Below are 12542 nucleotides of genomic sequence, written 5' to 3'. Positions count from 1 at the left end.
CAAACAGTTTGAAATATTCTACAGAATTAAGAATTCAGCAGAATAGAAACATTTTCCCAAACTGTACCTTTTCAAAGCATCCTGTGAGGAAGTTGTGCTATTCTCTTCTTCTTTGCAGTGTGCTCAGGCCTTAAGAGGTTTTCATAGTAGCTGTATGTGCATTGTGTAGCTTGATTTGTTTTCTGATATAATCACACAGTACTTAATAAATCCAGCTCACCAGTTCCTTAGTGGGCACTGGCTGAACAACAAGAAAAACAACCTGATATTTTAAGTGTTCTGCATACTGTGTTGATTTTTTTAAATTGCATCCTTATCTCCTTTTGTTTAGACTGCTGGCATCAGCCGTCCCTTCTCCGCCATGATTCTGTAGATTCTGGTGTTTCTAAAGGAGCTCATGTTGGGCTTTCTGGCAGTCAGCCTGGCTGGCATGGTCCCTCACGGGGCCATGATGGTGTGAGCCAGCGTGGAGGAGGAGGAACTGGAGTTCATCGCCACTGGAATGGCAACTTCCATTCTCGGAAAAGTTCCGCCTTTCAAGAAAAGCTGCCTGTTGAATCCAGGGAAGAGAAGAAGGAAGATAAAGAACATTTGCAGTTTGAGGAGGAAGACTTTGTAAGTGTGTAGCTTCTCATTAGAAGTGGAAGGTGTGAGAAATGGCTTTTCAGATCTCGTGTGCATTAGCATTGATAGGTGGTGAGGATCTAGAATTGCATTCCATACATGACAAATTTAACAAAATTATTCCGGCACTGAATGGATGCTGATGGGTATCCAGAGCCTCAGGACTTGAAGACCTGTTGGATTATGGGGTTTGGCTCATATGTTTTGCCAAATGGTTATTGTGAACTGAAGGCATTGTAACATTCAAACCAGGTCCTCAGTGAAACCCATAAGGTAACAGAGGAAGAGTAGTTGTATTGACTTTGTGGCTTTGCTTACAAAGCCGTTTTTTGCTCCTAGAAATACATCTGTTCAGTTTATCTTCAGTCTGCCTTCTTCAGTCTTCCTGTCTCCTTCACTGTTGGTGTTTGTGATAACCTTCTCAAGCTTGTTCATGACATGCTCAGACTTTAGCCACCATCTGCCTTGAATCTTCTGGAACAGTATTATCAGAGATGTTTTCCTCTCTCTCTCTGTTAATCTGTGGATCAGGGTTTCTTGAGCCATTTCTTCCATCAGCATCTCCAGATGACCAACTTTCTTCTTACTCAGCATTTTGATTCATGTGGTATTATCAGTATGATAGTCTCTTACATCCTGGCTCTATTTTTACTGGAATATCTTTAGTTTTTCAAACTTTATCAAACAGTACTTGAATTTACAGCTTTCATCCGTACCATGTGCCTTCCTTAATGCTAATGCTTTGAGAGATGTGCACCTTTTCTGCTTTCTCTTTTCAATTTAATTCTATTTCTCCTAACCCCTGAAGAGTGTTATATTATCAGACCATGCGTTTTTCTTTCTGCATCTATTTCTTGCTGTCTCTAGGCTCTTCTTAACCAGTGTAATGAGAATATCCTCTGTAAGGTTCTGGTAACTCTGTCCCTTCCCCTAAAGCAGTTCCTCTGTCTTCATCTTGAGTGCTAAAGCCTTTACTGCCTCCTGTCATGAGAGGTTCTGGTGATACTGTGCACACTTGTGTGTATCATCATGATGAGGTTTTTGCTGTCTTATTCAGCATTTGTCTTTGGAAGGCTGTTCACAGCTAAAATTGTTGTGGCAGTTTGATGGCTTCTGCTCAGGAATTTACGAGTCAGAGTGAAATACTTGAATACCCACAGCTGCTTCAGGCCAAAATCCAGAGCCTACACTTAAATTGCCACAGGAGGTAGTTTGATTTAAGCTGCCGGGTTTTTTTTTCAGTGAAGGGCCTGGGAAGTGATTGCATGCTCTTGTTCAGCTGCTGCTGCTTGGAGCAAGAGCCTGCATCACAGAGTAGTTAAGAGCTGGAGAGTGGGAATAAAGCTTGTGTGTGGATTTCTACTAGCTGATTTCTCAAAAATATATTGTAATTCAGGCTTTCTATGCGCCTGTTTTTTTGACTGTCAGAAGTCTGTTGAAATCTAGAAATATTGCAATGATTGCAACTGTGCAATCTCTTGTTGTCTATCTCGGTCTAAATCTTTCTTCCACGTACTTCATTCTCCTCTTCAGTGCCTTGATGAGTGCCTTCCCCAGCTACATGGCTGTTTCTTCGCTAATTACTTCCCTCATTTTTAAGATGATAATACCACACACTGGCTAGCAGCAAGCTTTGTTTAGTAACCCCTGTACTGTCTCTGCCATAGGGTGAAACTGATGTATGCTGTGGTTAAGTGTGTAGCTGTTAGGCCTGACAACACTTTTCCTGAGAGGTCTGCAAAGCAGGCTGTTTGTCAAAGTGCGAGCACCCCTGCTATAAAACTGACCTGTAGCTAAAAATTGAAGCACTTAAACAGAGGAGTTTCTGGAGACTGAGACGGGAATTTATGCTATGGTGTGACATTTTTTCCTTACTCTTACAGAACAGAAATACCTACTATTTCAGATGCTCACTATTACAGAGTTATGCTGTCACCATAGTAACTGACATGTGAGGAATTCATTAAAAAGAGGAAAAAGATGGCTGTATTTTGAACTGAGGTTATTTGGGACAGGGGAAGAGGAATAGCTAATCAAGAACACTTGTCATTGAGTGCTCAGATTTTCTTCACTCTGCTTTGAGCTTGGACATGTCTATAGTTGTTCCACCAAGTTGAATTGTGAAACTGAATCTCATGTAAGTGTGCAGAGAGCACGGAGTCTGCATGCACTCTTGTCCTAAAAAGTGGACTCTGAAGTTTAGTACAAATTTAAATGTAGCTTGTTTTTTTTTATTGTTAGTAAGTATATTCCTTTACATTATGAATCTAGTATTGCTTCGGGGTGTTTTTTTAAATTGGCTCATGCATAATTATTGTATTAAATTACTTATGAAATTAGGATAGATTCTTCATTGACTAATGATGTGGATTCTATTTTATTTTTTGAGCTGCTGATCAAATACCTAATTTTTTAATACGTGTACTGGTTGGTAGAATCTACTTAATTATAGTAGAAGACTAAAGGAGTTATCCTGAACCCTCTGGTAGTTCCATTGGAAATACAGCAGAAACCAAGGAGAAGGCAAACTTGATTTTCTGATGACTTGTGGCAAAGCACTCTCTTCCACTTCAGCTGCTGTTCAGAGAAATCTACCCATCCTCTGGGTTCCTGGAAGCAAAATGTTAATACTGATTATTTTTTTTGTTATATGTGATATAACAATGTATTCATGTACATTGTCTTTTTACAGCCATCTTTGAATCCAGAAGCTGGAAGACAGAACAACCAGAACAAACCTTTAGGGACACCTTCTGGAGTATGGGGTAGGTAAAGGTCACTGTACATAATGCTGATGACAGAGCAGAAAGTTGTAACTGGTGTTTAAATGCTGGGTTTTTCACTCAAAAATATTTTAAAAATTTAAGTGAAGCAGACAGCTTGCTGCTTTCTGTCCTTTGCTGTTTTCCTCCCACAATCTTCCCTAATCTTTTGGCCTTTTTATGTATTTGAAACTATGCTTGTCTTGTCATAAAAAAACAGCCAGTGGCAGTAATGTCACTGTTCTGTGTTCGCTTCCTGTCGTGCTGCAGTTACAATTTCACACAGGCATCACTTGAAGGGCAGAGCAGATGGGAGTGAACTAGACATTAGTTCCTGACTTGAGATCTTCATAGTGGAAATACAGCAAAGCTGTCATAGTTCTGTGTTTAGTTGATTTTTTTTAGTTTTGCTTTGTGTTTAGTTGATTTTTTTAAACTCAGAACAGCCTTGCTTTTGATCCTGATGTACTCTGTGAATCTATGCCTTTAAAAAAAAAAGTGAAACAAGGTACCAATTCTAGCAGTTCAACACAGATTTGTTAATAACTGGTTGGATTAGTTGGGTTAGATACTGTAAATTGTACAAATGCAAAAGAAACTCAGAAACACTTCTTGCAATACTGTTGGGTTGTATTCTTTTTGCATGTTTGTCAGGTAGCTGTTGTTCTGACAGCATTTATAGGGCATTTATCTGTTTATACTATTAGTACTTTTTAAATTGTTATGCTCCTGGAAATATGTTGATTTGGCCTAAGAAGCATTAACTGTGCTTGTTTGTAAAAGCAGCGTGTCTTTTGAAGTATAGGTTATGTAAATATTTTTGCAGTGTTAGTGAACTAATAAAGCTGATCCATGGTTGCTCAAAAAAATACTCATACCTGTTTCTGATTTCTGTAGAATGGTGCAAGGCTGTTAACTGATGTCACTGTAGGTTTTTCCTTTCAGCATCAAGGGAGCTGTTGTGTTTGCATTAGAAAATATTGTGTTTAGCGATCCACATCCAGTATCTTCTCTCTGAGCTGAAACAAAAGAGCAGCTGATGGTCTCAGAATCAGATGTGCAGTGTCTAAGATGGAGAGGGAGGAACTGGACCAGTGTACCGAAGCTGTTCTGAAACTGGATATTTGTATTTCAGAATCTCTTGTTCTGTTTTTACAGAAAACCCCCCTAGTGCCAAGCAACCTACCAAGATGCTGGTCATCAAAAAGGTTTCAAAAGAGGATCCTTCTGCCGCCTTCTCAGCTGCATTTACATCACCTGTTTCTCACCTGGCAAATGGCAACAAAGCCACCACCATTGTCCCAAGTGTCTACAAAAATCTGGTTCCTAAACCTGCAGCTCCTCCTTCCAAGGTACAGGGGGTTCCAACCAAATTAGTGAACTGAAAATCAAAGGAATCAACCCCCCAACAAGTAGCAGGAGTTGGAATCCAGTAGTTTCTGGGCAGTGGCTTTTACAGTAGAGATCTATTTGCTACTAAAGTTGTTCTCTGTTAAAATGCCTTCTGGGTTTGTCCATAGGGAGAGCTAAGCTCTGACTACACTGCTGTCTATTTGAATGGGTGTGTCCTCATGCATGAGACAAATCCTTATCTTAATAAGACAAAATGAGCACTGCTGGAGAGGTGGAATGTGTGCTGCTATGTGCTTGAACTGTTCACATGACTACCTTGAAAAATCTTTATTGGGTTACAATACTTTGATGTGTCCAGAACAATAGAGGCTAAGATCAGATTAGATTGTAACATCCTGCAATTCAGGTGTAATTTAGTTGAGCCTTAAAAACAATCTGGAAAAGCCATGGAGTTTGTGCTGTAGTTCTTTTACTGAAGGAAATACAGTCGTGCTAAAAAAAAAGTAGGTTTTTTTCCTTAGTTCTAGGCTTAGTCTTGCCCATTTCTCTGGAGAAACAACATGTATGGATGCATTAGAAATTTTGAAGAATTAATAGTGAAAGTATTTAAAAAGCTAAAAAAAAAAGTTAGCTCGGTTATTCTTTAAAGAGATGTCCAAATACTTTGAGTTCTAAAATGTATTAATTACTAATGCTGGCTGCGACATTCCAACAAAATCTTCCCTATGATTACAGTAGAAAATTCTTAACACACTTGAAAGATAAAAACAAAAAAAGAGATTCACAGCTTCTTTTTGTAAGAAAGCAAGTTTAGATCTTCTTCCCCTTTTGTAAACTTTTGTTAATTCAGGTTAAATTCTGCCAGCTACAGAAAAAATTGTAGTGGTTAAAATTATTATCAAATAATCCTGTCTAAACATTTAATTTGACAGCTGATCTACTTCTTGGTAAGATGGGATAAATTGACTCATTAGAAAGGGTGTTTATAAGGAGTTTTTCATTCCACACACAGTTTTCAGTGCATGTATGTTCTTGTTTACAATAGGTAAACAAAATGCAGCTTTTAATGAGTAAGGAGCCTGCTGTGGCTTTTATTTTTGCTTTTACAGCTTGATTGATACATGTGTAGATATAGCCTGACCTGGGTTTAGTCTGGATGTTTTGTGTGTTCTTTGAAACAAAAGGCCAGAGATACAGTTTCTGACCAGACTGTTAGATTGTCTCTGGCTTCAAAGTAAACAGAATTTTAGTGAATTACAATGCATACAGCTTGTCTGTGTTACTGACTGTTGGATGCAAAGATAATTTCTGAGGTCTGAAAGTTAATGCTGTACCAATGTAGAGATTGAGAGATGAAAATGCACTTCTGAAAGTTATGGGAATGTGTGTTGTTACTGCTAGTCATGATATACCCATTGCATTACAATGTAGAATTTGGGCATAAAAATCTGTTTAGCAAATGTAGCAGCTTTAGGAGAAGCTACAACAAGTGCAACAGTAATTGCACAGCCAGTTGCTCCTTGCAGCTTGCTGTGTAATTACTGTTGCATTCTGAAGCCCATGGACAGAGGTTTTTCATTAATTCAGTCAAGGAGAGCTACTCTCCAAGCTTTTGCTAACCATGTTCTGAAATTAGACTATGTAGGTTTTGATTCTTCAGATAAAAAGAATACATTATTCAGTGCTCACAGTTGGAATAAAACTGTGATCTGAAGGTTCAGCATCCATCAAAATATAGTGGTAGGGCTTTTTTTTTTTAGCTTGCTTTACATGTGACATAGATCATTTGCATTCCAGATTGTTTATCTGTATTTAAATCAGAGATTATGGCAATATGTAGTGGTACCTGCCTAAGTTCCTTTTAGTTAAGTTTTTACTTCACTAGATCCAGTAGGCCTGAATTACACCGGGATTTATACGTGAAATATTGCAGTCTTGATAACAAAGGAAATGGTCTTTGGCTAGTGACAAAGGTATTAATTTTTTAGATCAGTCATATTAAGCGGCCCATAAATATGTACTTAGTGATTTAGCTGCTAATTTCTAAGTGTTTACACACTGATGTGGTGCAGTGATTACTGGGGCAGTGTGATATTCCTCGGTGGTGGGGATTGCAGTGGGAAGAATTATCTGATGTCATCAACAGTGCTTTTGTTAATGAATGGTGACCATTAGCAAAACCCAAAGGTGGGGTATCAGCATATCCTTAGCCAGAAAAGCTGTGTGCATTGATGCCTTTTTAAAGTCACAGCCTTAAAGCAGCTGTGGTAGGATGCATTAGCCTGAAGACTTCTAGAAAGTTATCCAGGAATTACAGTGCACAAAGTAGTAGAGGAGTCAAAACATTCCTTTCCACAAGGTCAGCAGTATTGGAAAGCTGTCACAGGAAAACTGAATGAAAAATGATTTTGTTAAGTTGTACCAAGTAGTTCAGAAAGGAAGAGAACTGATGGCAGTGAAACAAGTGTGTTCTTTCTGGCTAATCGAGATGGCCAATAGCTCACAGTCAGGCAATCCATGAAGGTCACACTCAGCCATGCAGGGAAAGCAAGAGGGGTCTGTCTTCGGATCTGTCTGAGCTGTGAGCTGCCCCTTTGTGGAAGCCTGGAGAACAGCACTGGGCAGCTGAGAGTGGGAATGGAAAAGTGCAACCCTGGAGCTGTGGAGAGAAACTTCTTGTCAGAGTCATATTGCACCTAATTTTAGTACAGGCAATAAATATTGTGCAGATCAGGATATTTCTGAGGTTTGAAGGGGATGTTTTTAATGTGTGCTGTGAGTGCCATAGAATCTCTTTGATAGTGTGGGATGCTCATTTTTAAGTTAAAGGGAAAGAGTAAAGCTGATGGCCTCACTATGCAATGTATTTTTTAAAAAATTCATAGAACACAGTAGACAGTGACAACATACTGAAATAGTGCCCCTGTTCTCATTGCTGGCAGATTGCAAGATCTGTTGCATCTCAGATATAGCTGAATCCCATTTGTGCATGAATTATTTTATGAGTGACTTGAAGCTGGCTTCAGAAATCCAGTGGGTCAAAGGAACCTGTATATTTTAATGTTCTGACAGTGTCTTGCCAGTGCTACTTGGTACAAGTTTCTTCTTAGGATTGTTTTTGTAGAAACTCTCACTTCACAGTGTTTGTCCCTGACTGATAAGAGAGCTTCAAGAACAACATTCCAAGTAACAAAAACTTATCTTGAAGTCTTTGCTCTTCAGCCAAATGACCAGTATATTCAAAGGGATACTGCAGAGAGTATCCCGGGCAAAACAGCAAGTGATCCTGCACTGCAATAAATTGGCTGCTTTTGCTGCTTTTTCTTGTTATTGTTGCTAAATTGGTGCAATGATAGACACTTTCAGGGCCCTAGGAAATAAATAATTTTCATTCCCATTCAAAACAAAACTATTGCATGATGATCTTCTTCACACAGGAAAACTTCCTATCAAGTGATTGGAAGCCTTTCTTTGTGGTGTGCAGTGTTCTCCTAAGAAATGTCATTTTAATTGGGATTTTTTTTTTTATTTCCCATCTGTGGGTGGCTGTGAGGTGAATTGCATTACACAGTGGTGATTCCAATTAATGAAGGGCGATGCTGGATTTTCTCTGTGAGCTCTTAATGGTGTTTTACTGAAGGGTGGTGCCCATGAACCAGAATTGTGTGTGATTTGGGGAAAACAAGATGCCAGGGGAGAAACAACGGGTGTTGAAATAAACCTGTTGAGATTGTTGTTGAAGAGGGAAGAAGAAAAGGAAATCCTTTCAACAGCCAACACAGTGTTGTTTATTTATTTCAATACTTGCAAGCAGCCCCTTCTCATGCCTTACCATTTACTGCCCTGTACTTTGTGTTCTCTTCAATACAGCCAAGCCCATGGAAAGCCAACAGAAGTGAACATAAACCAGGCTCGCTGTCCTCCACCCGTGACTCTGCCTTTACCAGTCCAGTGTCTGTAACCAAACCAGCGGTACTGGCAAGTGGCTCAGTCCTCACCTCTCCCAAAGAGGTAAGGGTTGGGCTTGGGGATAGGCTGGGAGCTTTTGCACCTATCACCTACTAGGGCATAAACTCTAATGTATGATAAAGCCCTCTCTGCATGTGGTACTTACCTTTGCACCCTTGAGGGATGACTCACTTGTACATTCTTAGCACATTCTGCCACATCAGTGATACACTAAAAGAAATAAAAATGGGGTTTACCTGTCTGTAAAGCCATTGATGTTTGTTCAACTGTATTAGAATTTCCTTCCAGTAAAAAAAAAAAAGTACTAATGCTTTAAGTGGTGTTGTGTAACAAGACATGTGTCAGCTTGGTGTTATGGGAGTGCAGATACCAAGAACTGATGTGAATAGGTAGGCAAATTGATTCCCATGATGTTTTTCAGTGTAGGAAAGGAAGGGGAAGGAAGGTGATCTGCCTAATTTCCTTTCTCTGGAACAACAGCACAAGCACCCACATCTGAGTGGAAGGAGTTTAACATGTGTACATATGACTTTTCAGCTACAGTATCTCTTTTCAGTTTTGACATTGGAAGGAGGTAATCTGCTGAGATGGAAACTGACTTGCCCCTAGTTTTAGTCTGAAGTATAGAGAGAACCTTGAAATACAAATCTCTTAATATTTCAGCAATAACTGTGACAGAGCACAAGAAAAAAAAAAAAAAGGAAATAGAACAGACTGTGGTAAATTCCTGGCCAATGCAGCTGCTCTTTACAGGTTTGACTTGATGATCTTGGAAATCTTTTCCAACCTTAATGATTTTGTGATTCTGTAAATAATGATTCTCAACATCTGAAATTAGCTTGTTTTAACTGTAGAATTGGGGGATTTTTCTAGTTGTGCACTTGTCTTGTTCTGTTATAGGCATTACTTCTAAAATAAGGCCTTGTCATCTTTATGATTCTCTGCTTTGCAGACTTTACTTTGCAGCAACCTGCGCTTTTCTGCCTTAGCCAGAGCTGAGTGTACAAGCAGTCATTAAAGGCAATAGTTAATACACAGGCACCTGTCACTTTGACAGATAGATCTTACACTCCGTTTCTTTCCCTTACCTTGCTTTTCTCTCTCTTTGGACCAAGTTCTTTGTGTTGCTGACAGCTTTCTTTTTGTGTAATGCACAGCACAGTATGGGCAGTGTAAATATGTAAACTTCAACAGGCTTTCACCTCGGCAGACAGGAGAGGCATTCACTTTGTATCATACAGGAGTAATGCAAGTGTTTCCTTCACCTGCCCCCAAGAAGGTGTTCTGTGAAACTCCAGTCCGTGAAGATGTTGGGTACCAACCTGAGAGCTAAACATAAAGGGCTTAAAAATTACCTCCAACTAAACTGGATACTTGTAATACATTTTTCTTTGACTCTGTTGGAGATTGAGATTATGAAAACACAGGTCTGTGGCCAGCAGATAGTACTGCAATCCTGGTTGTCCAAGACTACTACACAGTCTCTGCCTTTTTGTTTCTGAAAGGGGGCAAATTCACCTCCTTCAGAAGTGGTAAAAATAGCACCTTTATTCATAAGAGACTACAGTGTGTTGAAAACTAAAAGGGTGCCAAGTAGCACTGGCCCTGTCCCCACATGCCAGTCTAAGACAACCAAGCTTACAATACAGCCTGAGTTCTTAAAATGAATTCAGGATTACTTTTCTGGAAGAGTAGCCATCCGTGTTAGACATCAGAACAAATCTGAGATGATGCATAGCACTCTCCTTCATAAAAACCCAAACACCCAAAGAAAAGGCAACACAAAAGAGTAAGATGCCTTATGTTTCAGTCAAAGGGCTCAGCTTACTTTAGAAGAGATGCCAGTTTACTATTTTAGTGCTAAAGAAGAATATTTTGTAAAACATAACCCTTCTACAGAAAGTTACGCATAAAACCAGAATTGAGGTGAAATTCATCCCCTTTCAGAAATCTGTTGTTTTTAAACTTAAGCTGTAACTGTCTTCCCCTGATGTGTAGAAATTGTTTTAGTACCTCAGTAGTTTATTAGAGGTTAAAACAGCCACTAGCAAAGAGCTCAAATTGAGTATTTCAGATTACCAGAAGACATCTAATTTTAGTCTCCTTTGTTCATTGTTACCTTCTGTCACTGCAGTCAAACTAATAGTTACATTGAGAGCTTAATTTCACTCTTGTGTTGGCTTTTTATCATGATAGTTGCAGTCACTCATTAGGTCTGTTACAACTGCTGATTTGTTTCTTACTGTGTTGAATTAGACAAAATCTGGAAGGTCTGCCTGAGAAATTACTTCCAGGCTGCACTTACTTCCTTGCAGGCATTATTTCACACCAGTGTTTCACATGCAACAGTCATTGGAAATATAAGCAGCAGTTGCTGCCTTGTTTTTGGTCTAGTTCCCTTGATCTTTGCTCAGAGCAGTGAGTGTGATAAAAATTTTTGGCACAGGAGATTCATTTTGAAGAGCCTGAATTTGCAACCTTCCTCCGCAACTTAAAAAAAGTGTGTGGGGAGAAAAACACAAACTTCAGGAAATTTTACTGGTTTAATCTTGATTTTTTAAAAATCAAAGCATGTACATGAAGAAAAAGTAGTTTTGCATGCAAGATTCCGGTGTCAGTTACCCATAATAATGATTAAATTCCTCATTGTTTTAGAGTAGCCAGACATGAACTCCAACAGGAGGTTAAGATACTGGGAACTTTCCCATAACACGTTCTTAGATTCCTTTTGTGTGCCCAGTCAAAACATGGAACAGATAAAATTGAAAGCTCACCTTGGTTAGCAGTACTCCTATTGCAGGATCATGGCCAGATACTGCCAGTGGGCCTGGTTCACAGACTCCAGATTATTAAGAAAGCTTAAACATTGTGGAAGAGCACAGGAGGTTTTCTTGTGTTCCTGCACTGAGCTGAGCAGGTTTCCCACAGGCTCCAGGGCTGTCCGTGTCTGGCTCCACACTGAACCATCTGGGCTGAGTGTACAGAGGCAGCAGCTGGCAACATTCTCTCCAGGGGAGGATTCCAAGGCTGTGGCTGCCTGTTCTGCACCCGGCTGTGGTTAGTTAAGGATGTGACCACTCCCTGAAAGGAGATTACCTCCCCACAGCTTAATTTCAGGGTAGAGTCTGTCAGGATGACTTAAAACACAAATATGAACTGAGTCTGAGCTGCTTCATTTGCTAATTTTTGTAGGGCAGGAATCCTGCATGAAGTTTTTTGCCCTAATAATCTGTTGTAGGCACCAGCTTGCTTGAGAGAATTACAGTACAAAGGAACAAAATAAACATATTCATGGCCATGTGAATTGACTCCTAGGGGAAGAAATTGAGTTGATAATAATAGATGGGAGAAGTGAATGTGCAACACCCATTAGTATTTTGATGGGAATTTGACATTAGGTTGGGATTTTTTGAGGGGTTAAGAGCCACCCAAGGAACTGATGAGTGTTTGAAAGGTGTAAGCACATCCACTGAAGAGGCCTCAGGTTTGCAGCAGTGCAGTTTGATGTGTGTGTTCTCCCTCCCTGTGCAGAGTCCTTCCAGCACCACCCCTCCCATCGAGATCTGCTCCTCACGCCTGACGAAGCTGATGCGCCGGACCACTGACAAAAAGAGCGAATTCCTGAAGGCACTGAAGGATGATAGAAATGGGGAGATAACAGAAAACAGGGAATGTGACAAGCTGGATGATGTAAGATCACTGTCCTTGCTGTGTATACAATCATTACTGTTGAGGAGTTGGGACTGAAAAAGCCCTAAGCAGTGTACGTAGTTCAGGCTCTGGAAGAGGAAGGGAATGACTCCCACTGGGCTGGCCTACGTGCCAGGGGAAATA

General features: G+C 39.9%; 1 protein-coding gene across 1 annotated transcript in view; it reads left to right on the top strand.

Annotated features, from left to right (window-relative positions):
* Positions 1-12542, top strand: part of GPBP1L1 (GC-rich promoter binding protein 1 like 1) — a 32014-nt gene that overhangs the window by 16610 nt on the left and 2862 nt on the right. Inside the window, exons 5-9 of the mRNA XM_054638749.2 lie at positions 332-615; positions 3317-3389; positions 4545-4738; positions 8610-8750; positions 12240-12398. Coding sequence (XP_054494724.1) covers positions 332-615; positions 3317-3389; positions 4545-4738; positions 8610-8750; positions 12240-12398 — 851 coding nt within the window. The remainder of the gene's footprint in view (positions 1-331; positions 616-3316; positions 3390-4544; positions 4739-8609; positions 8751-12239; positions 12399-12542) is intronic.

Source organism: Agelaius phoeniceus, chromosome 8, assembly GCF_051311805.1.
Source record: "Agelaius phoeniceus isolate bAgePho1 chromosome 8, bAgePho1.hap1, whole genome shotgun sequence".
NCBI classification, from domain to species: domain Eukaryota; kingdom Metazoa; phylum Chordata; class Aves; order Passeriformes; family Icteridae; genus Agelaius; species Agelaius phoeniceus.
Note: the sequence above shows the minus strand (reverse complement) of the source record. Positions and strands in the feature narration are given on the sequence as shown.